Source organism: Macrobrachium nipponense, chromosome 16 (assembly GCF_015104395.2).
Source record: "Macrobrachium nipponense isolate FS-2020 chromosome 16, ASM1510439v2, whole genome shotgun sequence".
NCBI classification, from domain to species: Eukaryota; Metazoa; Arthropoda; class Malacostraca; order Decapoda; family Palaemonidae; genus Macrobrachium; species Macrobrachium nipponense.
The window spans coordinates 55197627-55225369 of record NC_087209.1 but is presented as its reverse complement, the minus strand read 5'-3'; the positions used below and the strand labels follow the sequence as shown (position 1 = coordinate 55225369).

At 35.4% G+C, this 27743-nt stretch overlaps 1 protein-coding gene across 1 annotated transcript in view; it reads left to right on the top strand.

Moving 5' to 3' along the window:
• The window catches only part of LOC135195701 (uncharacterized), a 249855-nt gene that overhangs the window by 52573 nt on the left and 169539 nt on the right, over positions 1-27743 (top strand). Inside the window, 2 exon segments of the mRNA XM_064222101.1 lie at positions 135-270; positions 5993-6207. Of these exon segments, the coding sequence (XP_064078171.1) occupies positions 135-270; positions 5993-6207 (351 nt within the window).

Sequence of the window (27743 nt, the reverse complement as noted above, 5' to 3'; positions counted from 1 at the left end):
CATATAAAGTCTCATTCATTAAAATTTGTATGCTAAAAAGAAATTTATGTATAGGTTAGGTATGTGGAATAGGGTTTAATTGAAGCTGACCAACAAAGCAAAAACTCAGACGAAGCCCCTTTTGTCTTTCACAGCCGGCGGCATGATGGAAGTGACGGTGATGGAGGGAGGGCTGGCAGAGCTGCCGTGCGACTTGCAAGTCAGTCACCCCAACGACTCTGTGCAACTCATTCTCTGGATTAAGGAAGGAATCCACACCCCCTTGTACAGGCAAGACATTTTGGTCTCCTTTTCTTTCTCGCCTGACGAAGCAGTCTATAAAGATCTGACGCTCTTGCACGTTGGACAATATAATTGCACTTCATGAGAGAGAATGCTTCGTTGCTTAGTCATTTACATTAATGATTAAATGTGGGATTTTCATGACGTGATCAAATCTGCCAAGAATATATATATAAAAAATATACCAAGAATATATACAAAAGAATGACTTGCCTCCTTCAGGAGAATTTAATCTTTTCACTCATGTCTCCGTAGAAAAATTATTTGACCTATGAACGTGTGTAATTTTGATTATCTAACCACTGACGCTTTGTTATACAAAAGAAAGTTATGCACTCACACAAGAAGATATTGTAAGAACGAATGATTCCCATTGTCATATTCTTAACATGGGCATTAAGTATCAAAAAGAAAGTTGTACAGTTTGTGCGCTCAATAATTTTGTCAAAGTAATATGATAATTAAGATATGTAAAAGACATTCATTTATTACAAATCTTTTTTTCTCTCTCTCTCTCTCTCTCTCTCACTTTCTTTTAAAGTGTAAATCATTTGGTATCACTGTTAGACCAAGAGCATTAGCCATAATATTGGCAAATATAGGAAAATAATGTTATAAACTGGATTTTTTTTTCACCATAATTTATAAATATAACGTGCTTTAACATATCAAAAGCCCAAGAATATCCATCTGGAGCTTGTTAAGTCAGAAATCATATCCAAAATACAGGCCACCCCATAATATAACATATCTCCTCGAGACCTTGAGAATTGGTTCAGTAAATGTTTTTTTTTTTTTTTTTGTAATTTGGGTAGAAACTACTAAAATGTAGATAGAATTTCGACCTAAAAACATTAAATGAACATTCTATTGCTATATTATTAAACAAACAAACCTCATAAACATCTTCCAATACAATCTTTGACAAATGTAACCAACGAAAGTAAGGTTAGGATTCTTGAAGACATCTGCAATGTTTATATGTGTTTGACCCTCACACTTGCTGGCCATTGAGGTGCAGTGTAATCGAATCTGCAACCCTTTCGCGGTGACCTTTGCACCCGCATGCCACAAGTTTGAGTAGACATTCCGGTGCCACTGGTTTATCAATTCCAACTGGGACCGTCAAGTCGTCTTGATGTCACCAACCCTATTCCTTGGGATTTAACAGGTTTCTTTTCCACTGCTGAACGAGCTGCCAATACGTTCTAAATGAGTGCTGTCTTGCTGCAGCACTTGTTGGGGGTAGTGATTCTAATTTGAAAGATGACGTCAGGGAAGATCTGCCGATAGAGTGGTTGTAGTATGTGAAGTGGTTCTTGTCTAGGGTATCAACTCTCTGGGTACCATTGTGTTTTGGAAGGAACTGCTCTCCAGCCATGGAAATATTTTCAATAAAGTTATGAGAACTTTCGAACACATCAAGCATATCAAGACTACTTTTGAGCAAGTAAGAATGTTTTTTTTTATCTGACCAAAGAGAGATGTAGTGTCGCAACCAGTAATAGCACACAGAGTCATCAGATGAATCTTCATACCACCAATGGCATTCTGTATGACTTGGATAGCATATATTGTTTGTATGGTGTTTTTATGTTGCATGGAACCAGTGGTTATTCAGCAACGGGACCAATGGCTTTAAATGACTTTCGAACCACGTCGAGAGTGAACTTCTATCACGAGAAATACACATCTCTCACCCTTCAGTAGAACGTCCGAGAATCAAACTCGCGGCCAAAGAGGTGGCACGCCAACACCATACCGATCACGCCACTGAGGCGCTGGATAGCATATATGATAAGTGTGCTGTGACCACACATGTACAGACTCATTCCAGGAGTTACTTGTGATACAAGAATGACCGGCAAATTAGTGTTAGTACCAGTCACAACAACTGACATTGATTCTGGCCTCTCAAGTGTTAATCTAGATGTAGCAATAAAAAAAATTGGCATTGGCCTCAGCTTGTTTAGTGCTTATTCTGTGATGTTCAAACTTCCTTCGGATCATTTTAATCAGTTGTGACTTGTTTGCTCTGTTTGCCAGGAAAGATGCTTGCTACAGTCTTCATTTCCTTGTCAAAAAGAAGTTCTCTAGAGTCAGCCTTTGATGACGTTTGTTGTTGTCAGCTGTTTTGGTTGAATCCTTGATGTCGTAACCATCACAAACACTACTACTGTGTCTAATCCAAAATTGTTGTGAATATACGACGCATATGCTTGGCAGTCTTCTCAATATGTTGAATTTGGATGCCAGACAATAGCACGAAGGTAACTGCCATCTATGACAAAAATGCTCTACTCTGGAAATTCTGCCAGTGGTTCCACTTTCGACTTAAGCAGCTGACCAAGCATGCTCTTTGATGTTTTTCTCATCAGACCTTCATGAAATAAGGAGGTTGGTTATGGTGCCAGTTCATATGACAAGTAATTTTCCATATCAGAACTGCTCTTAATAAACAGGTCATTCTGTTAAATAACAATGTGCGATTAACAACAACAGATTGTCCACTGAGCTTGACTGTATTCATATTACCACTTATGGTTATGACTTGATCACTGCTCTTCAACTTTACATGAGAGAACGCTGTACCATCTATTGAGGTAGCCGCAGTATCACCTATTTCATGGGCTCAGTCATAGTTAACAGATGCATCTGCCACTAGACCTGTGGATACAGCAACTATCGATAGTCTGGTTAAAGCATGTGAAAGGAGAATGGACATTCAACCATTGTAGAAAGGTTGCTAGGTCTGAGAGCTTTGTTGTAAGTCTTTGTGTTGTTCAGATGATGTATGCATATTTGCAAACTGTTCAATTACTCACAGAGAGGAATACAGTGGAGAAATGCATAGATCCACTTTGTTACAGCACTTTCAATAATTCCACGTCCACAAGTTATGCCCGCTGAGGATTTATACATTCGCATGAGGTTTTGTTCAATTGTTTGATCTGTGAAGTTTCTACTCCATAGGCGATCTTTTGTTCTCACAGTAAAGTAACCACCCTTGGTAAATTGTTTGTATTAAGTTTCAGACATCTTTGATACTAGTGACTACATTTTTTGAGGATATAGCCGGGCAGTCTTGGCATAAGCAAGGTGCCCAGCACCGTGAAAGTAGGGTATCATTCTCCTGATGTGTTGCAAGTGTAACTTCCAATCACCTGTACGTTTGGCATACAGAAACATCTTCAGAATGGGTACTTGTTCCAGGTAATTGATCCATAATTTTCCAGTAGGGCTTTTTTCGTTTTTCTTCATCTATGATATTGGCCATAATAGTCATTAAGATTTGGATTGTAGTATCACCAAGAAGATTGTCAGTGGCATAGACACAAAAACTGTCCAGAAGCTGTTCAAGTACTGAATTCATTTTTTCTTTCTGACTTTCATTAATTAAATATTCAATGTTTGGGAACAGTAGGGAGAACAAAGCATCTGATGTCAATATGTAAGCTCTGACAGTTCGAGCATATGCATGTCCAGCCATCATGTGTATCACCGTTCCAGCGGCATATACAGTTTCCACAGGGTAGCCAATCCACTGCCTCCCATAATATATCCTACTGAGCCAAGGTATGGCATTAGGAGATGGAAACCACCAAAGAGAACTACGTCTGGTAGACCTGTAGATACAGCAACACTCTACTGCTTTTATATATAATGGCTGGTCGAATGTCACGAAGCATTTCTTGATACCATGCAACTCACATTGCCTTTTAACAAAGGCCTGCATTGAAATGTAACTATTTTCGGACCCAATCTTTTCATTTCCGCGCCGCCTAGTATTTGACAGCATGCTATTAGGGATGTTCCCCTGGAAACATTGCATGACCTAATGATATATAATATCACTCAACTAGGTATTCTGAAAAAATTAGCTTTATAAAATTGGATTATGTCGGTATCATAAATAAAAGGCTAATCAATCGATGATGCTCTATACTTTCGCCACTTTCTTGACTTTCTTGCTTTATACTCTTGTGTGTCCCGTTTCTTTAGTATCAGAACTTATGATTGATCACCAATATTCTACTCAACTGATAGTGTTGTCACAGGGTATCTTACATCCATGTCTAATTTTTTACTGTATTCTGTATTACGAAAGTTGCATAATTCAGGTAATTATAAGAGAAACACCGACTTCTTGTAGACATCGCCAGCAAATCAGAAGAATATCTTTCGAAGATATAATGACGTAACTTATGACGTTATTAACTTGCCTCCTTCTCTATGGATAATTGGCTATTCGTGAAAAAGTCTCAACCTCTGACAACAATGAAATGCAGCCAATATTCCTTGTTTACACTTTGTAGTAGTGGTGGTAGCAGTAGTAGTATATAGGATTTATGCCATGAGGTCGAATGATAGAATCCTTGACAAAAGGGTTTCCACAAGTAATCCGAGAAATTACTTTCTATCACTATTTCTCCATGGAAAAAATATATAATTAAAAATCAATTAACAAAGTGAAAAAAACTTTGATATTCGTCGTAACTCTTTAATATTTTTCTTAATATGATAGTGACGCTCATAATAATAAATAGACAATTGTATAGGATCAGATAGGATTATAGAATTAAGACTTCAAGCCAAGCAGTAGGACCTTTAGAGGTCATTCAGTGATGTATTGTATCCCATGACATTTTTTTTGACAAAATAAGTTTTAATGTTGTTCTGCAATTTATATTTTACAAAGAAATCAACAAATATTGCCTTATAGAGCATATATAATTATTTTTTTGCACCTTATGGAAATCAATAAATGACGAAAACTTGGTAGCCTTGGATGTCCGGGTATAATCCTTACCCCAAAAAAAAGGCCCTATTATTCATTTACCTGTTCAAGCTTATGTAGGGTTCACCATAGGCCTCCTCACGCAAGTCGAATCACAAAAGCTGTCCTGCAACCACGGGGTCAATGACTTATCATAGCCGCCATTCTTGAAGCCTTGACCAGGTACGAATATTCATTCAGAATTTCAGAGACCTGTTTGTCGTCATCACCTTGTGGGAGGAGTCAGGACGTCACATGTTCACATCATGTATAACTTTGAACCCATACATTAGTGTTCCGCCACTGGTTTCGGCTGCTTTATTTTACTCTTATGAGTGTACTTTTTTCTGATATAAGTAATAAAGAATGCTGCCGAAAATTAGGTAGGGATGTAAAGTATGCTGTGGCTAAGTAATATCTTATGACAAATGCACAGAAAAAAAGTTATTCCGGGAAAACACTGGGACAAAGGCTCTGAATCTCATAGTAGTCGAGATGTGGATAACTGAGCCTTAGTATGAAACTGTTTGTAAAAAATTTAACTCCACAAAAATTTTAGTATCATAAATGATTTTTACAATTTCTCCACAATTTATTTTGATGACTGTTCTCTTCATTTTACAGAAGCGGAAGAAGGACATAGATCCGAAATGAAATTGCAAATGTGAAATATAAATCATATATCTTTGCTAAATCTACAGTTCCTCTTCCAAAATATAAGATCTCTTAAACTCTTCTTCTGACACTTCACCTTTATTCTGGGACTTGCCAATTAAAATGTTCCCATAAAAATTCTTTGCTTACCAATCCTTTAGAGAAAAAGGTTAATACTTGTTTTTCCCATAATTTTTAAAAAATAATACGTGTTTTTTCCACATGATTAATGACTGTTACACTAATGATAACTATTGTTATCTTTACTTTTTTATCTAGTTATGACTATCGGGAACTTCAAGGGGGCCGCCCGAAGGAGATGAAACCCGATGCGAACTCCACCATGGCTCGAAGGACCTTCTTCAGGAGTGACAAATCGACTGCTGCTCTCCTGGTTGAAAAGGTCGAGGCAGACGACGCCGGAATCTACCGCTGTAGGGCGGACTTTTCTCTTTCTCCTACCATTAACACAAGAATCAACTTGACAATTATAGGCAAGAGTTAAATCTTTGGAATGCAAATTTATTATTAGGTATCTAATCGTTTTCTATCACATGAATATTTCTGTTCACTCGTTTGCTGGATGCGGAAACAGATGTTTCATTTACAGCAGCGCGCGTTGAGTCTATCTAATGGAAACTTTACCGATACAGAGAACGTCGTTGCCTCAATGTATGAAATTTACTGCATTTCCGATCGGAATGGAACTTCCGATCGGAATGGGACTTCCGATTGAGGCCAAGCACTGTGGCTCGGGAATTTTGGGCGCCAGATTTTTTGGTGGCAAGAAAAAGTATCAATAAGCGAAGACTTAGGATATAATACAATATTTTACATTTTGAAATTCTCTTCAAGGAGATATAAAAGAGTATTTTACCAACATCAAAAGGCATTAAGTCATATAAAATTAATTTCTTTAATATGTGTAATTTTGAAGCTTTGAGCCTCTCCGATTCTCATTTATGTGTGTTCTGTTGTGTGTTTAATAAAGTCTGTAAGCAAGAAATGAAATGCTTCTTGCAGTAAATTGTTATTAGGTGAACTCTTCTATTTTCAGCATTTAATTCCTTTCATGAATTGCTCGTAAGAGGAAAGTTAATTGTTCCACCGAAGATGAATAAAATACTGATGGATATTTTAGTACGGTATATCCCTAGACACGACATCATCATTATCAGGACAAATGACCAGCCATGGTTTGACGATACATGTAGACCAGATTACCCTGACAAACAGACTAAATTCACCACGTGCTAGCGAAATCGTTCACATGAAAATTACAGCAATTTTTTCTAGTCTCACCGTTCTGCACACATACACACGCACACACGCACGCACACACACACACACACACACACACACACACACACACACACACATATATATATATATATATATATATATATATATATATATATATATATATATATATAAGTCTATCACATTACCGTGATTCATATACATATATCGAACTACAAATGTCCTTTAATATCTAATTCGCTCTACCTCGGAATTAATTTATTTTCATATATGCTTAACCGAGGGGGAATTTATTAAGCGATAATAGAATTGGCCATCGACAGGCGCGAACCAGCGACTAACCAATCCCAGGACTGGCAGTGGTTCGCGCCTGTCGATGGCCAATTCTATTATCGCTTAATAAATTCCCCCTTGGTTAAGCATATATGAAAATATATTAATTCCGAGGTAGAGCGAATTAGATATTAAAGGACATTTGTAGTTCGATATATATATATTAATTATATCATATATATATATAATATATAGATATATATATAAATATATATATATATATATATATATATATATATATACCATCATTCCACTACTGTCTAAAGTTGTCATGGCGCAGTGCACAACAATTTCGTAATGGCCTCTTGACTTACGGCATTTGATTACGCAATTTGTAACCATCAATGGCGAGGTACGGCATTCAGTACAACATACACCATGTACTTGGCAAACCCATAACGTGCAAAGCGAGTCAGACTGTGTTACATGCGTCGGCAGCCTTTAATTGAAGTAAAATATATTTTTGATTCAATATTATCTGTATCTTTACATAATTTGAGCACTTCAGATATAGCTAAATATGACACTGAATACAACCTTAAATGAAAATATATTTGGTAATATAATCTATATATATTATATACATACACACACAGTTTTTCAGCATGATTTTCTTTAGTGAGTTTCAATAACAAAGGAAAGACTTATCAGGATCTTCTCCGCCCCAGCTATCAAGATTATCAAGAATTCCCCAGCTTCAAAAAGCTCGATAAAACAGTTTAGCCTCTTCCTTAGGGCCAAAGATAGATGCCAATTTGGTCCGCCGCCAAAGATGGAGTTGAGTAATTTTTTCAAGTTTCCTCTTAGACGAATGATTATTATATCTCACAGTTATATATATATATATATATATATATATAGTATATATATATATATATATATATATATATATATATATATATATATCTATATATATATATATATATATATATATATATAGTTGAGTAATTTTTTCAAGTTTCCTCTTAGACGAATGATTATTATATCTCACAGTTAATATATATATATATATATATATATATATATATATATATATATATATATATATATATATATATATATATATATATATAACTGTGAGATATAATAATCATTCGTCTAAGAGGAAACTTGAAAAAATTACTCAACTCCATCTTTGGCGGCGGGCCAAATTGGCATCTATCTTTGGCCCTAAGGAAGAGGCTAAACTGTTTTATCGAGCTTTTGAAGCTGGGGAATTCTTGATAATCTTGATAGCTGGGGCGGAGAAGATCCTGATAAGTCTTTCCTTTGTTATTGAAACTCATTAAAGAAAATCATGCTGAAAACTGTGTGTGTATGTATATATGTAAGAATTACATTATATATATAAACCAGTGACCTGGGGTCATGGCATTAGGAGGGTTCTACGTGACCAAAGCAGACCTAGATTACGCTATGCGTTGTCTGCAGTAGCCTGATCTAGCTCAAAGCTTTGTCAACATTTTTATGTTATGATAGCTTTGCACAACAACTTCCATGGGAAGCGGTTGACCTGTTAACCTACGCCGGAAACTTGTAACTTCCGAGCCGGCGAACTACGTATGTGTTTTTATATGAATTGCTGAGATAGCTAGTGTTCCGCTATCGACGCGATGCTTTAGAATGGCAGTTCCACGCCAACTATCAAACATATCGGTCGTCCGACCGAGCTGCATCTCCTAGTATGGAGTTACAGAATAAAGTTGTTAACTTGTTCAACTAGCCTGTTTGAATCATCTCCTCTAGACAAGAAAGAACCTCTCTACTAAGATATCCAAGGGAGATGAGAGGAACCAAACATTACTTACGGATAACAGCCGTAAGGGAAGAACAAAAAGTCTATCGCCAAGCGATAAGACATTAGAAGTGGTGGCAAGCGAATAAACGAAGAACATAATTAACAAGACCCATATCAGCCGACGAAGGTCTACAAGAACTAACTTCCACCTTCAAACATCAAACGAAACAGGAAACGGGATCTTCAATCAACGCAACAGTTTATGAAGACGCAACTATGTCCTTCATCGAGAGGAATACAAGCATTTAACACTGACGTTTGAGCAACTGTTGTCACTTATCTTCGAGAATCTACACCGACGAGAGCAGCATTGACATCAACGGAAAGAAGAAAACAAACACAGGGAACATCACCCGTTCACGAGCAAGGACGCAGAGTGGACAGGCTATACGCAGTAGTGCAAGGACGGAGGCTGTGACGTCATCAAGCTTGGCCTTCCCAGCGCATCGTGCACCGAGAGAAGACCGTGACGTCATCACGACTTCCGACGCGAGACGTGGACAGGAACTGTGACGTCATCCCATGTCAACAATCCTTCGCAATATAATCTGGAGCTAAGTACCATTTTTATCTATTCAGGTCTTTTCCTCAGTGAAGTGTTGTTCATCAAGAGTCGATCGTCCAGTATTCTGGGGGTGAGTTGTTCGCCATATTAATCTTCCTTCATTACAGAACCTATCTTCAACTACGAGGTTCTCGCCCGCAGATTAATTTTTTTTCTTTTCTAGTTGTCATTAACCATTTCTTGCAGGAATTCTCCGTATAATATTTTATCATATTATCTGTATTTTTGTATCTTTTGGGGGATTTTCCTATTATTATAACACACTTATACAGTACATTGCTTATGCGTTTACGTAGTGGTCGAGTGTACTCTTATAGATATTTTGATAGGATTGCAAGGAATAGAAGTATAAGAAAAAAAGTGAAAGCCGAAATGGCAACCCACTCCGGCTGGCAACCCCAACGTGGTGACTCTCGTTAGCGCGAGGTCAGCGATAGTCCCTTTTCAAGGTCGGGTCAATGGTTCCTGCCTCAAAATGTTGAGGCATGGATCTCATCTGTAGACGCTCATTTAAATGCAAAAAGCATCACAGACCCAGCAGTACAATTACAGGAGGCCAAGAGCTTCGTTGACTTTGCTAAAGGCGACGCAAGTGCGTATCTAAGGGGGGTTTCTTTCCAAGAAGCGCTTACATGGGACGAGTTCAAAATTAGATTACGTGCCGTGTATGGGGGTGAAGAGGCTTTAGATGTAGTATTGGCATTGAGAAATATCCTTAACCAAGCCTCCATGACTCAGCTCAATGTTGTCGAGCGGGCGGCGCTAATTGCCGACCGGCTAAATGAATATCAGGATAGTTTAAGTAACTCCGGGTGGGTTGCGGGTGCTAAAATCAAAGTGAAAGATTTTATCCGTTTGATCTACCTGACGTCTATCACTGCAATGTTGCCTGAAGCGTTAGTACGGTGTTTTGATAAAAAATTGCAGCCCGACAGTACGGAATTAGATGTGTATAAACAAATCAAAAAACACATGTCTAAATGTACCGACCTAGATCCTTCGCTCATTCAAGTTTTTGCAAAAAATGAGAACAAGCCACAACAAGTAAATGTGGTACATAATAATAATCAAGTTGCAGGGATGGTTTGTTATAACTGTAAACGACCAGGTCACATGATTTCAGACTGTCGGACGCGTTTTTGTTCAATACACAATGTTCAACTCATTCATATAACCGTTGCTAACTCGAGGAATCACACAAAGCCCAAACGCTACAAACACGAACAGTTGCTAGTGCAAATAAAAAAAGTCCTCAGTACTATAAGAAGAAACAACCAAACGGAAATTCTGCACAACAGCAGAAACAAACAAATCGTGCTTCAGGTACCTCTGTTCCTGGGCCGTCTAGCCAGAACTCAATCGCAAGGGCAAGCGAATTTTCAGGGTGTGATAAACAAAACAAATACCACGTAGTTCACTCCAAGGGGGGAGAGGGCGATGTTGGGTCATCAATATCAACATCTTTTGTATCAAATAATCAGTTTAATCATTTATCAGATCATTGTGAGACAATTGATTTTCCTATGAAACACACGGCCGTATCAAAACAATCTGTGCAGGTTCCCGTAGATTTGCAACAAATTCATGCAATTATTAGTCAAAACGAGTTGCGACCAACCTTACATGCAGTAAATTTGGACCATAAGTCATTCACTTTGGCCTTGGGAATAATGAATTAAATATTGTGGGCGTAACTCATGTACAGTACAAGGTCGGTAAGCGCACGTTTGCTGATACCTTTGTCGTTGTACAAAACATTAATATGTATCCCGCAGTAATTATCGGATACCCGTCTATGGGCACTCAAAATATTATCTTAGCACCTGCAAAACACGGCGTGTATATCAAAGGGAAATTCTATAGGTCTTCTAATACCCTAAAATCTGTTTTAGATAATAAAGAGACAGACAGAGTTGTCACTTACATTACGGAACCAATCACCTGTCTCATGAACCAAGAAATAATACAGGCAACCCAACAGAACTCTCGCTCACCCGTAATATCAGCTTGCACGCAAACTCTCGAGCCTAACGTAACTTCAAATATATTAGTGCGTGTAAAAAGAACCTTGCCAGGATCTGAAACATTAATCCTTTCCGAAACTCTGAAAACACACGGATTATCCGTCACACAAGCCGTTTATACAGTCGGCTCACAACAGCAATGTAATATCGAAGTCTGTAATCATTTGAATACCACTTTAGTAATCCACAAAAAATCAACATATCTTGGATGCCGAAGTTTATAAACATCGCATTCTTACCGTAGCTGAGATAAATCACGCTCAATCAGTCGCGGATGAAACCCTTTTGCAATCTATAAAGAACAAAATCAATAAAGATATTCAAGAAGAAGAAATTCAGCAGAAATTTTTGAATCTGTTAACTAAATATCATGATGTTTTTTCCACTACGGATGGAACCTTAGGAAAAACGGATGTCATAGAGCATCAAATCAGGCTCAAGGACAAACAGAAAGTAATCTATGTACCTTCGTACCGACTTCCTATGAAATTTCAGAATGAGATAACAGAGGAAGTAGGTAAAATGTTAAAGGAAGGAGTCATTAGGAAATCAAACAGCCCTTATAATTTTCCGTTAATAGTAGTACCGAAAAAGATCGAACTTGGCGGATATGCGTAGATTTTCGTCGTTTAAACGAAGAAACAATCCCTGACAGATTCCCAGTACCATGTAACCGATGATATCCTATCTTTACTAGGCCAGAATAAATATTTCACAAGCCTAGACTTACTAAAAGGATTTCATCAGATTCCGATGGAACAAGAAAGTATCCCATACACTGCCTTCAGCACAGCCAGGGGACATTATGAATTTTTGCGTATGCCTTTTGGTTTACGTTGTGCTCCTATCACTTTTACTCGTATGATAAACGTCGTGTTTGGAGACTTGTTGGGAGATATCCTACATGCCTACATGGATGACTTAGTAACCTCTTTTCAATCACATTAGAAGAGCATTTACGTAAATTGGAGTTAGGTGTTACAAAGGTTAAGGCAGCATAATTTAAGGGTAAAGATAAGTAAGTGTGAATTTTTAAAACAGAACTAGTCTATCTAGGTTTCACGGTTTCTAGTGAAGGTCTTAAAGTCGTCCACGATAAGGTGTCGGCTATCCGTAATTTTCCGATACCTACTAACGTCAAGGGAATACAGCAATTTTTAGGATGCAGCGGTTACTATCGCCGCTTCATCCGCAACTACTCAATCATAGCCGCTCCCCTAACCGATCTTATAAAAAAGGGCGTAGATTTCGTATGGTCTGAAATTCATCAACAGGCGTTCGATAAATTGAAAGATGAACTGTGTAGTTCTCCTATCTTGAAATTTCCTGACTTCAATAAGGAATTTTTCATAGCAACAGACGCCTCAGACCTAGGAGTAGGTGGGGTATTGCTTCAACAATATGATAGACAGTTTTCCCTATAGCTTTTTATTCACGTAAACTGAGACCTTCCGAAAGTAAATATGCAGTAATAGACAAGGAAGGGCTCGCTATTGTTAATTCACTCGTGCACTTTAAATTCATAATCTACGGTTATCCCGTCAAGGTTCTCACTGATCATAAGCCCCTACCGACTTCTTTAAAGCTTTAGTCACAGCCCCAAGCGAACTCGGTGGCACATGATCATTCAGGACTTTGGCGCGAGGATCGGGTATTTACCTGGGAAAGCAAATATCATTGCTGACGCATTATCACGCAACCCCTCTTCATCTTGTACCGAGCCATTAGCTGAATTAATAGATATCTCAACCTCCATGCCCGTTGTTAAAACTATATCCGAACAGGAAGATCGGGTGGGCTGGAGTGCTGAACTATTACAGACGGAACAAAGAAAAGAAAAGATCCGCAAATAGAAAAAATCATCATTGCGTTAACGAAATCCGAAGGAAAAAGAATACCTAAAGTATAAGCAGCAGATTATATCCTACAGGAAAATATCCTGTGTAGATCCGTGACGAGGAAAACCCGCAACACACCGCAGTTGAATAACAACCAGGTGGTGGTGCCTATCTCACTCATACCCACTGTCTTAAAGTGGTTGCATGAAAATCCACTGCACGGACACCCGGGTTTATACCTTGATGTCACAGAAAGCCAAATCCTTATTTTATTGGCATACGATGCTTAGAGATATAAAAAAGCACATAGCAAATTGTCGCACTTGTCAAGAATACAAAGGGCACACGAAGACACCTGTCAGCCTAGGGGCTTACCCCGTGCCAAATCAACCCTTTGAAAGAGTACATTTAGATTTATTAACAGGATTTTACGAGTCAGACAGAGGAAATAAGCACCTCCTAGTAATTATAGACGCTTTGACTCGATATACAGAACTTATAGCGCTTAAAACAAAAACCGCGGTTGAGTGCGCTAGGAAGTTTTACGAGTGCTACATTTGTAAACATGGAATTCCACACATCATTATCTCAGACTCGGGCGGGGAGTTCAATAATCATTTCCTTAACTCCTTGTGCGAATTCCTTTGTATAAAGAAAATCAATACCATGATCTATCACCCAGAGTCTAATGGGCTAGTGGAAAGGGCAAATCGTAAGGTTTTTAAACATTTTAAGGGTCACCTTAGGGGGGGCAGATCCCAACTGGGACATTGCCATACCTGCGGTACTAAGCACACTTAATCACTCGTATCACGTGTCTATTAAAATGACACCGCACGAGGCTCTGTACGGTATCCCGGCCCGAACGCCTTTCCACATCTTAAAGCCTACAACTAATTTATCAAATCCTCTAAAGGATGTTATGGAGCAAGCATAAGTCGATATAATATAATTCGTAAGAATTTAGAAGAAGCACAGATAATAATGAAAAAAAATCATGATAAAATAGCTAAGCCAACTAGAAACATATGCCGTGGGCGATCAGGTATACATACAAGTATACGTGCGTAAAGGTTTAAATTATAAACTGACACCTAAGTTTGAAGGCCCGTTTAACATTTTAGAAAATTTAACGGCCAATAGAGTTAGGGTTCAAAATGTATCCAAACCCACTGATGTGAGAATAGTCCCATTGGCACATATCAGAATCTAAAGAAAGGTAGATGGAGTGAGGGAAAAAATGGTTGTATTTATGAAACTTGTATAATAATTTATATATATATATCTATTAATCATATTGTATGTAAACCTATTCTTTTACGCGAGATGTAACAGAATCTTTTTATGCATTTAATCACTTAGTATGTTACGAGCACGCTCCTATGGACAATGTTTAAAGTAATTTTTTTTTTGTTATTCAAGGCTTGAATAGGTAGCAGACCGAGCCTAATGTAAGAATTACATTATATATATAAACCAGTGACCTGGGGTCATGGCATTAGGAGGGTTCTACGTGACCAAAGCAGACCTAGATTACGCTATGCGTTGTCTGCAGTAGCCTGATCTAGCTCAAAGCTTTGTCAACATTTTTATGTTATGATAGCTTTGCACAACAACTTCCATGGGAAGCGGTTGACCTGTTAACCTACGCCGGAAACTTGTAACTTCCGAGCCGGCGAACTACGTATGTGTTTTTATATGAATTGCTGAGATAGCTAATGTCTATCGCCAAGCGATAAGACATTAGATATATATATATATTTATATTACCAAATATATTTTCATTTAAGTTGTATTCAGTGTCATATTTAGCTATATCTGAAGTGCTCAAATTATGTAAAGATACAGATAATATTGAATCAAAAATATATTTTACTTCAATTAAAGGCTGCCGACGCATGTAACACAGTCTGACTCGCTTTGCACGTTATGGGTTTGCCAAGTACATGGTGTATGTTGTACTGAATGCCGTACCTCGCCATTGATGGTTACAAATTGCGTAATCAAATGCCGTAAGTCGAGAGGCCATTACGAAATTGTTGTGCACTGCGCCATGACAACTTTAGACAGTAGTGGAATGATGGTGACTAAGTAAGGCAACCTTGCAGAGTCGCCATCAAGGCGCAAAGTCGTCAAACTCGGGGACTTGGTTACGATTTCTGTCGATTTATGGCGATTTGGTTATAATGAGAGCGTAGTGCAGTCGCAATGAGTAAATTTTCGGCCGTTACGACTTGCGCGGTTTGAAATCGCCAATGTGTGACCCAGGCTTTATATTCTGTCAGTCCGCTCATCTGTATCTGTAAATGAACCTTGAGTCATAATTATCTCTCAAAACAATGAAATACAAATAAAATTTAATGTATATACAGTAATTTGGATATGCAAAACGTAAAAATCCATATCAGAGTGCATTCATCCATTCATAAGTTTGAGGCAGGAGGAGAAACGATAGGGGGTGGCTTTTATCCCCACTCTTTAGTTAAGCCAAGGACAAATTGAAAAATTTTAAGAGTAAATTGTCTTAGATAAAACACATTTCGGTGATGATTTGGAACGGTTTATCATGCACTTAAAGAAAATGAAAAGAAGACTTTTCGGAAAATTAAAATTCATCCAAAACATTAAAGACAATGAGGCAAGAAATACAGAAGACAGAGATAGATTTTTCCAAGGAATTTGTAGGGGTAATAGAAAAACAAAGTGAAAGGAAAGGCAGAAATAACAATCCTTCATATGGAATGAATAATGATGCCAGACAAGTAGGGAATAGATCCACTCCTTTTCAATGGAAATATGCTCAAAATACCAAAAGAAGATGGAATCCAAATCAGAAATGAAGACAAAATCATTCAAGGAATGGTCCATAACATATAAGCCTGGTCAATCTTCAAACATAAATAACTCAAATCAAGTGAACTATTCAGCTCAAGGAGCGAGACCAAAGGCAGCATGTGAAAACTGTTGGTATACCAATCGTTCTACTAACGAATGCAGAAAGCCTAGAATCTGTGCAATTTGCAAGATGGTCGGGCATTTAATTAAAGCTGTTGGTTCAATGATAAGGAAACCAATAAAGAAGTTTCAGAAATAAATAACAGTCACCTTAATCCAAATAAGTCTTCAAGCCAGTGACAATTAAGCCCTTCACAGAAGAAAGAAAGTAATTCCCTTCAAGATGATGAAAGAGAAAAAGAAATAGCTAGTATGGAGAATGAAGGTTCATCCGCATTTTCCTACATAAATAGCAAGGGAGTAGTATTCTCCACGAAAGAAGAAGAAATAAAAAGAAAGGATTTGCCTACTCTAAAGATTCCAATAAAAGGAAAGACACGTACTGTACTTATAGATTCAGGCAGTACAGTGGGTATAATAGATAAATCAACTTTAACCAGATATTTAGGCAATTCAGAAACTCTGATTCAAAGTCAAAATAAAGTTATAAAAGGAATAGCGGGTGAACAAATTAAAAGTCTTGGAAATGTGAACTAAGAAATGGATATTTTGTCACACAAATATGTTGAAAGTTTTCTAGTTTTAGAAGATAAACTTTTTTTTCCCGCACAAATTAATGGGAAGATGTGAAATAATAATGGACAGCAGTGAAAGAAAGATTAGCCTGAAACAGGATAATCAGAAGAGCGTATGTTTTACACTTGACGAAGAAAAGCATCACCCAAATCTGATCAATTTGTCTGAGACAGTTTCGACAAGCGAGAGAGACATACGGTAAAAGCGAGATAAAATAGAAACAAATAGAAAAGAGGAATTCCCACCATTACAGAATGCAGAATCAATAAAATGTGCACATATAGATGATATATACTCAGATATAATTAATTACTCAGATATAAATAATGGTGACCACCGAAACTCTGAATATAACGAAAATCAAGATGCCTATACAGATACCTATACAGAAATGTACGAATAAGCGTAGCAATGTAGTAATGAGTTATGACAATGAAGGGAAAATACTAAATGAAGTACTGCTATTAGATAAAATAAATAAATCACATATAAATAGTATAATAGAAGTAACAGAAAAAACCACTGAAAATTCAGAACTGTTATTTTTCAGACATAGAAGATGAAGAGATATGTTGCGTTAGCACAGCTGATGATAATAAAGTACAATTTATTCTCAATAGAGCAGTAACTTTAAATCCAAAAATCTTAACAAAAATATATTAAAGAGCAAAAGAGAACGTAAGGGCTAACTATGATCTATTGTTGCACGACGAATTGCCAGATTTTGTCAGAATGGATAATTCACTAGTCCACAAGAATGGTGATAATTGTGAAGCTTATGTCCAAAACTATTCAGATAACAAACTAACACTATACGCAGGCACTATTTTGCATAGGAATTCCTATTACCAATCCTTTACTAACAGTAGAAGAAAAAGCATTTTTCTCTATAAATGGCCAAAATTCTCAAATAAATCAATAAGTAAATAAAACAGATTTTCCAGAATTTAGAAACAAGAAAATTCAGGTGCTAGAGAAACACAGAAATGTAATAGCTGTAGGAGATAAACTAGGAAAAACAAATGTTCTACAACATAAGATTTTTATTCCTAACTAGAGATTACCAATAAGCCAAAGACCCATAGTTGATAATTTAATAGAAGAAATGAAAAGGAACTGATTTATTCATTAATTCAGAAACACATGTCTAAATGTCCCACAGTGGATAGTACATTTTTTAATGGGACCGGTCCAAGAAATGCAATACAAAGAGACTCAGATTTTCCTTCTCCCCATTTGTGTGCAAAAGTGGAGTATAAGAGAGATGGATCAATTGCTTTTGTTTGTTTTTGTTTTTTTGTTTGTATGGTGTTTTTACGTTGCATGGAACCAGTGGTTATTCAGCAACGGGACCAACGGCTTTACGTGACTTCCGAACCACGTCAAGCAGTTGCGTTGCTTCAATTGTAATAAACCAGGGCACACGAAGAAAGTATGTAGAGTCAAATATTGTGGAATATGCAAAAGTGCAGATCACTTTTGGCAGTCTTGCCCGTCTCAGAAACGAAAAGATGGAAGACCCATACCTCAGAAATTCGGGAGTCATAATATGAGAAGTTCCCAAGCAGGTCACTCAAAGAGCCAAAGACATTGGCGAAATTTTTCGAAGGCCAATCAACAAAAAGGGTACAGATGATTTGTACGTGCCATTGTGGTCTCGTGGGGGACGCCCCAGAACCCAGGCCGATAGTAAATGTAACAGTGGAGGATGTGAAGATCCCAATTTTTATTGATACGGGATCTTCAGTGAATTCCATGGCCCATGATCTGTATCAGTCCATGTTCTGCCAATACCCTTTGAAACCCTCAACAGAGACGGTGTGTGATGTACAGTACGTGTCTTTCCTTTTATTGGAATCTTTACAATTGGCAAATCCTTTCTTTTTATTTCTTCTTCTTTCGTGGAGAATACTACTTCCTTGCTATTTATGTAGGAAAATGCGGATGAACCTTCATTCTCCATACTAGCTATTTCTTTTTCTCTTTCATCATCTTGAAGGGAATTACTTTCTTTCTTCTGTGAAGGGGTTAATTGTTACTCGCTTGAAGACTTATTTGGATTAAGGTGACTGTTATTTATTTCTACAACTTCTTTATTGGTTTCCTTATCATTGAACCAACAGCTTTAATTAAATGCCCGACCATCTTGCAAATTGCACAGATTCTAGGCTTTCCGCATTCGTTAGTAGAACGATTGGTATACCCACAGTTTTCACTGCTGCCTTTGGTCTCGCTCCTTGAGCTGAATAGTTCACTTGATTTGAGTTATTTATGTTTGAAGATTGACCAGGCTTATACGTTATGGGTGGACCATTCCTTGAATGATTTTGTCTTCCTTTCTGATTTGGATTCCATCTTCTTTTGGTATTTTGAGCATATTTCCCTTGAAAAGGAGTGGATCTATTCCCTACTTGTCTGGCATCATTATTCATTCCATATGAAGGATTGTTATTTCTGCCTTTCCTTTCACTTTGTTTTTCTATTACCCCTACAAATTCCTTGGAAAAATCTATCTCTGTCTTCTGTATTTCTTGCCTCATTGTCTATAATGTTTGAGATGAATTTTAATTTTCCGAAAAGTCTTCTTTTCATTTTCTTTAAGTGCATTATAAATCGTTCCAAATCATCACCGAAATGCGTTTTATCTCCGATGGTGATGACTTTAAGTCTTCAGTGATTTTAGCTATGGCGTTTTCAACATAGGCGTAGAGCTTTGCCATGGATTCATAGTGTGGATTAAAGAACTTAGTAATATTATATTATGTATCCTCTTTACTCACGGGCTCCCAGAGCTTTAAACAAATTGTTTTGAATTCATCATATTTAGTTAGGTAATTTGCTGAAACTAAAAGAATTCAAAGATTTATGTTCATCACTATGTTCTGAAATAACGATTACAAGGCTTCATTAATTTTAGCTCTTTCATCAGTTATTCCCCCTGAAGATATGCGGCTGTCAGCATCAGCTAACCAATGATTCACTGAATATGATTCTAACCTACTTTTGTCTGGATTGGAATCTTCAGTGTCCACAGAAATGTGTGGCCTGTGTCACTACAGCTGCCTGATTCATTCTTCTATATATAAACGTGTTAGTATTATTAGTAATGTTATTATTATTAGTATAATTAGCACTGTTCTGGTTATCGTTAGTTGTGTTATTAGAGTTAGTATTTCCCTGAGTCACTAAGGTTTGTGAAATTGGTACTGGGATTCGGCAGCTTCTGTCTGGTGTTGGTCTTAATTAAATTGTATGAGATATCTCTGACAGTGTCGAGTAATTCGTTAAAGGCTTTATGCATTTCACCAGAAAAAATTATTCCCATATGCTCCTCATTATTACACAACAGCATAAGAAATCATATATGAAATTGGGCACATTAGAATCACAGAAATCATTCAAATAAAATGATACACAAACATAATATTCAAAGAAAAGTTATATGTATATAGTTCACTATGCACAATAGTACCACAAAAAAAATGTTCTGCGTTGTTAATTCAAAGGTATAATAGTATATATATATATATATATATATATATATATATATATATATATATATATATATATATATATATATTATATATATAATTCGTTAAATGGAACTCAAAATGCACAGACCTACTACAAGAAATTATTCAAATAAATGGTCCACAAACATATAGGTATTCAAATACATATACCACCAACTGAGTGTTATGTAAAAATAACAAGAATTCCTATGTAAAATAATTTCACATACAAAAAATTACAGAGAGAATAATAAACGCATATACCCTTGTTGAGAGAATAATGCTCGTTAGAGAGAGACTGCGCAAAAATGTCACACTTGTAAGAGAGAGAGAATTCTCAAAGGTCAGTTTCATAACAACTAACGGGTTGTTGTTGCACGGGAATTCAATTCAACACTTTCTTCGTGGTCGGTAAATATTCTCCTTTGCCGTTTAGTTGAACCTTTGGTGAGAGTCTTATCTTGCAACTGCGGTACACTTGTCGGCTCATTGTTATGTCTGCGTCGCGTTCTTGTTATACTTTTTTTCTTCCTAAATACGCTGTGCTTTGCTGTTTCTTTGCTTCGAGGAAAACTGCTCTCGTTGTTGTGATCAATAAAGTTTATAATTCCACTTATTTGGTTGACGTTTTATAGCAGGATTTTATCGATCACCATAATTCTTCGCCGTCGTTATTAATTCTGAGTTCTATTTGTCGATTGGTATCACGGTTTCAACTGTCATCATTTTTGATGTGGTGATTTTGTTCTCTATCCTGATTTTTTCTTCTAGATTATTCGTTCTGGTTCTATGTTTCTTTCTTTACTTTAATATTCTTCTCTATGGTTAGTTCTGGATTAGTATTCTTAAGTCTCTCAGGAGTGTTTAAATGAGACGAACAGCAGAGTTTTCTTTCTTTACTAATACAAAGAATACAAGTTAACAGCTTTCACATATTACAACTTAAGATTTAAAAAAATCTAAGTAATCTGGTTAGGACCAATATAATGGAAAGGTATTGTTCTTTCTTGTGTGGCGGCGGTTGGTCCTCTCTGCTCTGCTTCTGCCGCACTGCAATCAGCTGCCCCCACGATCGTCTTGGCTCAACCCCCTAAGGTGATTTATGTTCCAGGTCTCCGCCCAAACTAAGTCAGGATTAGTGGAGCTGACTCTCTCTTACCTTACCCCATCCCCTTTTTGGTGGGGTTAACATGTTAATTCCTCCTCTTGAAGGTGGAGCATCCTAATCGACGGAAGCTGAGTAAGTCAGGAGCGAGGTCACAGGTCAACGAGTTTATGGCAATCTTAAGATTTCTATTGTGACGATGTTTTGAATGTTGCCGCTTTCCCGTCTCGCCAATTTCCTGTGACTAAACATTTGTTTCGTCTAAGCCTGACTCACACACACCAAGGCTCAATTCTCTCTCTCTCTCTCTCTCGTTATTTTCATTGCACACTGATTATTCTCTCTTTTATGTTTCTACGCTACCTTACTTAATACTATATCTCATAGCTATCATTATATATATATATATATATAGATCTATATATATATATATAATATATATTATATATATATATATATAAAATATATATATATATATATATATATATATATATATATATATATATATATATATTATAGATATATATAATATATATATATATATATATTATAATTGTTACTTTCAAAATGCATATATTCCCCCTTAGACTGTACAAAATGTTATGTAGAATTGTGCAACATTTTTTCAGATTCCTAGATAGCTTAGAGATAGGATGTTTTAATGTGGTGTTCAGATTTCGCATAACATAATTTATAAAAAGAGTGTATAACGTAGAATGTAGAAAGAGAGAGATTTTCTTTGTCCATTCGAAGCTACGATTGTTTCCCTATTATGTCAGCATTGTGAGATTAGAGGGACTCCGAGATCTCAATTTTGCTTTCCTAATCTGTCACACGCTTGATAAGCGAGCTCGAATCTTCAATGTGTTTTGGGAATCTGTCATCATGTGTGATAAGGGGCTTCTGCTTCAGTCAATCGAGTCGAGTACGTGTCTTTTTTTTTAACAGACTGGTCTTGTACGCGTATGTCTTTGATCAAAGCCACATGCAGATTACACATTTTGTATGTAAATTTGCGTAAGATTTCGAAGCTTCTAGAAGCATTATTGTCTCAAAACATTTTGTGTCATCCACTGTCCAGCTTCCGTAAGGGAGAGAATTTCATTCGGGCTTAGATACTCAAGGCGTTCAGATCTCTCTCTCTCTCTCTCTCTCTCTCTCTCTCTCTCTCTCCTCTCTCTCTCTCTCATAGCACTTTTGATTTTTAAAGTAACCGTAACGATTGCGTACTCATTGAATGGTCACTCGTAACTTGAGAATTTCATATTTGATATTTCTTAGAGTTTATTTGGTGTTAAATAGTGTTATTGTGGAATCTGAACAAACATTGTTTCATAACGGTGCCTGGTTTTTGTGAAAGTGTGATACAAGCTGCAGCAAGAAAGGAAGAAATTGGTATACCAAAAAGGTAAAGTGTGTTATATTTTTATTAGTTGCAACTAATATCTAAAAACTAATAACTAATCAGATGGTTACGAGGTTTGGTAAAAACTGATGGTTACAATGTTTTGAGTGAAAAGATTTACACTTTTACACATTGCAAATTTTTGTGGTTTGTGTTTGTTTCATTTTGTGCATTTGTTAATTTTCTTGTTGAAGTGAGCCTTTTTATTTTGATACTGTCCACATTTTTCTGTATTTTCATTTACATTCACAATTTAATTGACTTAGTTATTTTCATTGCTTAATCATTGCAAATTTAAATAAATTTAACACTTGTGAATTAATTTGCATTTACTTAGAATTCTTTTCAAATTTTACTATTGTTTAGCACTTGATTTAATTTTACTTAATTGATTCAAGAATTAATTAAACTTTACTTTGTTTTCAAGGAACAGTAATTTTCCCTGATATTGTGATTTCACTTATAACTTTGAGTTTAATAATAGATTTTTGCATTTAAAATTTTTATAAGTGTTTTCTTTAAATTACACCAGTATATTTGCATTTAATTTTGATTATATTTATGTTAGGTAGAAACATAGAGTGGTAATTGATCTGCTTTCCTTCAATTTACTTTAAGTGACTTAGAACCAGGGAAGTACTTAGACTTCTGAAATCAGGGAAATACTTAGACTTTTAAAGTGTTGATAGAGTGATGCCCTTTGATTAATTTAATTAACTCAGGGAAATACTTAGACTTTTAAAGTTGTTGATAGATGATGCCCTTGATTAATTTAATTACTTACAAGATTACCTTACACCTGTTTTGATGAACTTAGTCTGATTTTCTGCAATACTGGTAAGTTGTTAAGGGATCACTATTGCCTTTAGAGTATTCAGTCGTTTATACCTGTGATGAGGGTTCAGGTGTCTGGCTTTTGTGAGGTATCAGTTAATGAACGGTAAGTGTAGTAACCAGACACATGGCACTTCGTAACAATATATATATACACACACACACACACACACACACACACACATATATATATATATATATATATATATATATATACTATATATATATATATATATATCATATATATATATATATATATATATATATATATCTATATATATATATATCTAATGTAATATATATATATCATATATATATATATATATATAGTATGTATATATATATATATTTATATATATTATTATATATCTATATATATATATATATATATCTATCTATATTATATATATATCTATATATGTATGTATGTCTATATATATCATATATATCTCTATATATAGATCTATATATATATATATTATATATTATATATATATATATCTCTATATCTATCTATGTCTATATTATCTATAATCTATATATCTCTATATATATCTAGTATGTATATTTCGTATATTTCTCTATATTATCTTATATATATATATATATTATATATCTCTATATTTATATATCTATATATATATATATATATATATATATATGTATATATCTATATATCTATTATATATATTATCTTATATATATACTATGATATATCTATATCTATATCTACCCATCTCTATATATATATCTATCTATATATATCTATCTATATATATGTATATATATTATATATATATGTCTTTATATATCTGTATATATATATATATATATATCGAGCTACAATGTCCTTTAATATCTAATTCACTCTACCTCGGAATTAATATATTTTCATATATGCTTAACCAAAGGGGAATTTTTTCTCGATAATAGACTTGCCTGGATCGGGGCGCGAACCCAGTATCCTTCCAAATCCAGGAGCGTCAGTGTAGTAGGTAAAAGCTTCACTGACGTTCCTGGATTTAGAAGGATCCTGGGTTCGCGCCCCGATCCAAGCAAGTCTATTATCGAGAAAAAATTCTCCCTCGGTTAAGCATATATGAAAATATATTAATTCCGAGGTAGAGCGAATTAGATATTAAAGGACATTGTAGCTCGATATATGTATATGAATCACGGAAAAGTGATATGACTTATATATATATATATATATATATATATATATATATATATATATATATATATATATACATATATATATATATATATATATATATATGTATATATATATATATATATATATATATATATATATATATACATATATATAAAGGTATAAGCCACGGAGGAAAAATAAACAACGGAATTCCTGCAAGATCTTTCGACTCAACGTCCTTTACTCAGCAGCAGATAAACTGACTTACATGAGGAATTGACATTACAGGAAAGGTCGTACAACTGACAGATAGGGATTATAAGGAGATTAGTACCTAGAATCCAACACACCTGGAGAATGAGTAGCCTTTCCAAACAAGCATAAACATGGGAATAAAAAAAAAAAAAAAAGATAAAGTCAATCTGCTCAGGCCCAGGGACAAGACAATTAAAGGATTATATAGGACGGCAGCTATTCAGATCTTTGGTAAACAAAAACTTATTCACAGTACATATTAAACATATATATACGACGAAGAAATCTCTAAGGCAAATAATTTGTATTTAAATCTGTAATTATATCTTTGAGGTCATTCTTAAACATGTTACAAATACAAGGGTCTAAATGAAACAGGCTGCGACTAATACTAAAATTACAATGGGAAGTAAGTTGTATTATGGCAGATTCTAAAAGATTTCGTGATAAGACATCTTTTGACCTTGCAATTACTGAACTACCAATCCAATTTATCCGGTGGTTGTTTTCACTTAAATGAATGAATATTACATTAGATGTTTGCCCAGTTTTAGCAGAATATTTATGCTGGTTTAATCTTACTTCTAAGCCATTGCTCGACTGTCCGAGATAAAAAGAGGGCCAGTCCAGACATGGAATTATATATATTATGTTGCTGCTTTCCCTAGGGCCATTTTTTTTATTAACATTCCTTTTAGTGCTTTATTATAGGAAAAACAAGGTTGACCTTAAAGGCTTTTAACAATGATTTAATGGTTTCAAATCCATTAAAGTAAGGCAAACTGAGAATGTTCTTAGAATTTTCTTTCTCCTTGTTACTTGCACAATAAAACTTTTTGTGGGTTTTATTATAACAAATATCTAATATATGTGAAGGTTAACACAAATCTCTCCCTATTTTTCTTATGTATTCAATTTCTTGATCCAAATATTGGGGACTATGTATCAAAACATCTAAGAAAGGGAGACAATTGTCTTTTTCCAATTCTAGAGTAAACTTAATCGATGGTAGCTGGTTATTTAATTTAGAGAGTAAATCATTTACATCAATACCAGCAGGCAGAACAGCTAAAATATCATTAACATATCTATACCACTTTACAGGAATATAAATGATATTAGGTAAGTAGCGTTTTTCAAAAAATGTACAAGTTTGAGAGGAGTGGTGATAAAGGGTTGGCCATTGCCATGCCAAATATTTGTTGATAAAATTCACCATTGAATATAAACTTACAATCACAAATGCACAACCTAGTGAGTGAAATAATGTGACTTAAGGGAGAGGTAATTCATGCTGAGTTAGTTCATTATTAATATATTCTAAAATTGTGTCTATAGGGACTTTAGTAAAAAGAGAACATACATCAAAGCTAACGAATTGATCAGTGGGCCAAAGAGTAATTTTGTTTAATTTATCAACTAAATCTAGAGAATTATATATATGAGAATCAGTTATGGTTCCAAGTAACGAGGACAAGATTTTAGTAATATATTTCGAAAGTTCATATGAAATTCCATGTATGGACTGCCCCTCTTTTTATCTCGGACAGTCGAGCAAGGGCTTAGAAGTAAGATTAAACTAGCATAAATATTCTGTAAAAACTGGGCAAACATCTGATGCAATATTCATTCATTTAAGTGAAAACAACCACGGAATAAATTGGATTGGTAGTTCAGTAATTGCAAGGTCAAAAGATGTCTTATCACGAAATCTTTTAGAATCTGCCATAATACAACTTACTTCCCATTGTAATTTTAGTATTAGTCGTGGCTTGTTTCACTTAGACCCTTGTATTTGTAACATGTTTAAGAATGACCTCAAAGATATAATTACAGATTCAAATACAAATCAGTTGCCTTAGAGATATCTTCGTTGTATATGTATGTTTAATATGTATTGTGAAAAAGGTTTTGTTTACCAAAGATCTGAATAGCTGACGCCCTATATAATCCTTTAATATTCTTGTCCCTGTGTCTGAGCAGATTGACTTAATCTTTTTTTTTTTTTTTTAATTGTACCCATGTTTATGCTTGTTTGGAAAGGTTACTAATTCTCCAGGTGTGTTGGATTCTAGGTACTAATCTCCTTATAATCCCTATCTGTCAGTTGTACGACCTTTCCTGTAATGTCAATTCCTCATGTAAGTCAGTTTATCCGTTGCTTATTTTTCCTTCGTGACTTATACCTTTATTTATGAATTTATCACGTTCCAAACTTTCGTGATTCAGTTATATAAACAAAATACATACATACATACATATATATATATATATATATATATATATATATATATATATATATATATATATATATATATATAGCAACAAGATAGCTACAAAACGCGATAACACTGTAAACATTATTACTCCTTAAATCATAAGATGCAAAGCAGAGCTTTCGGAAAATACATGAC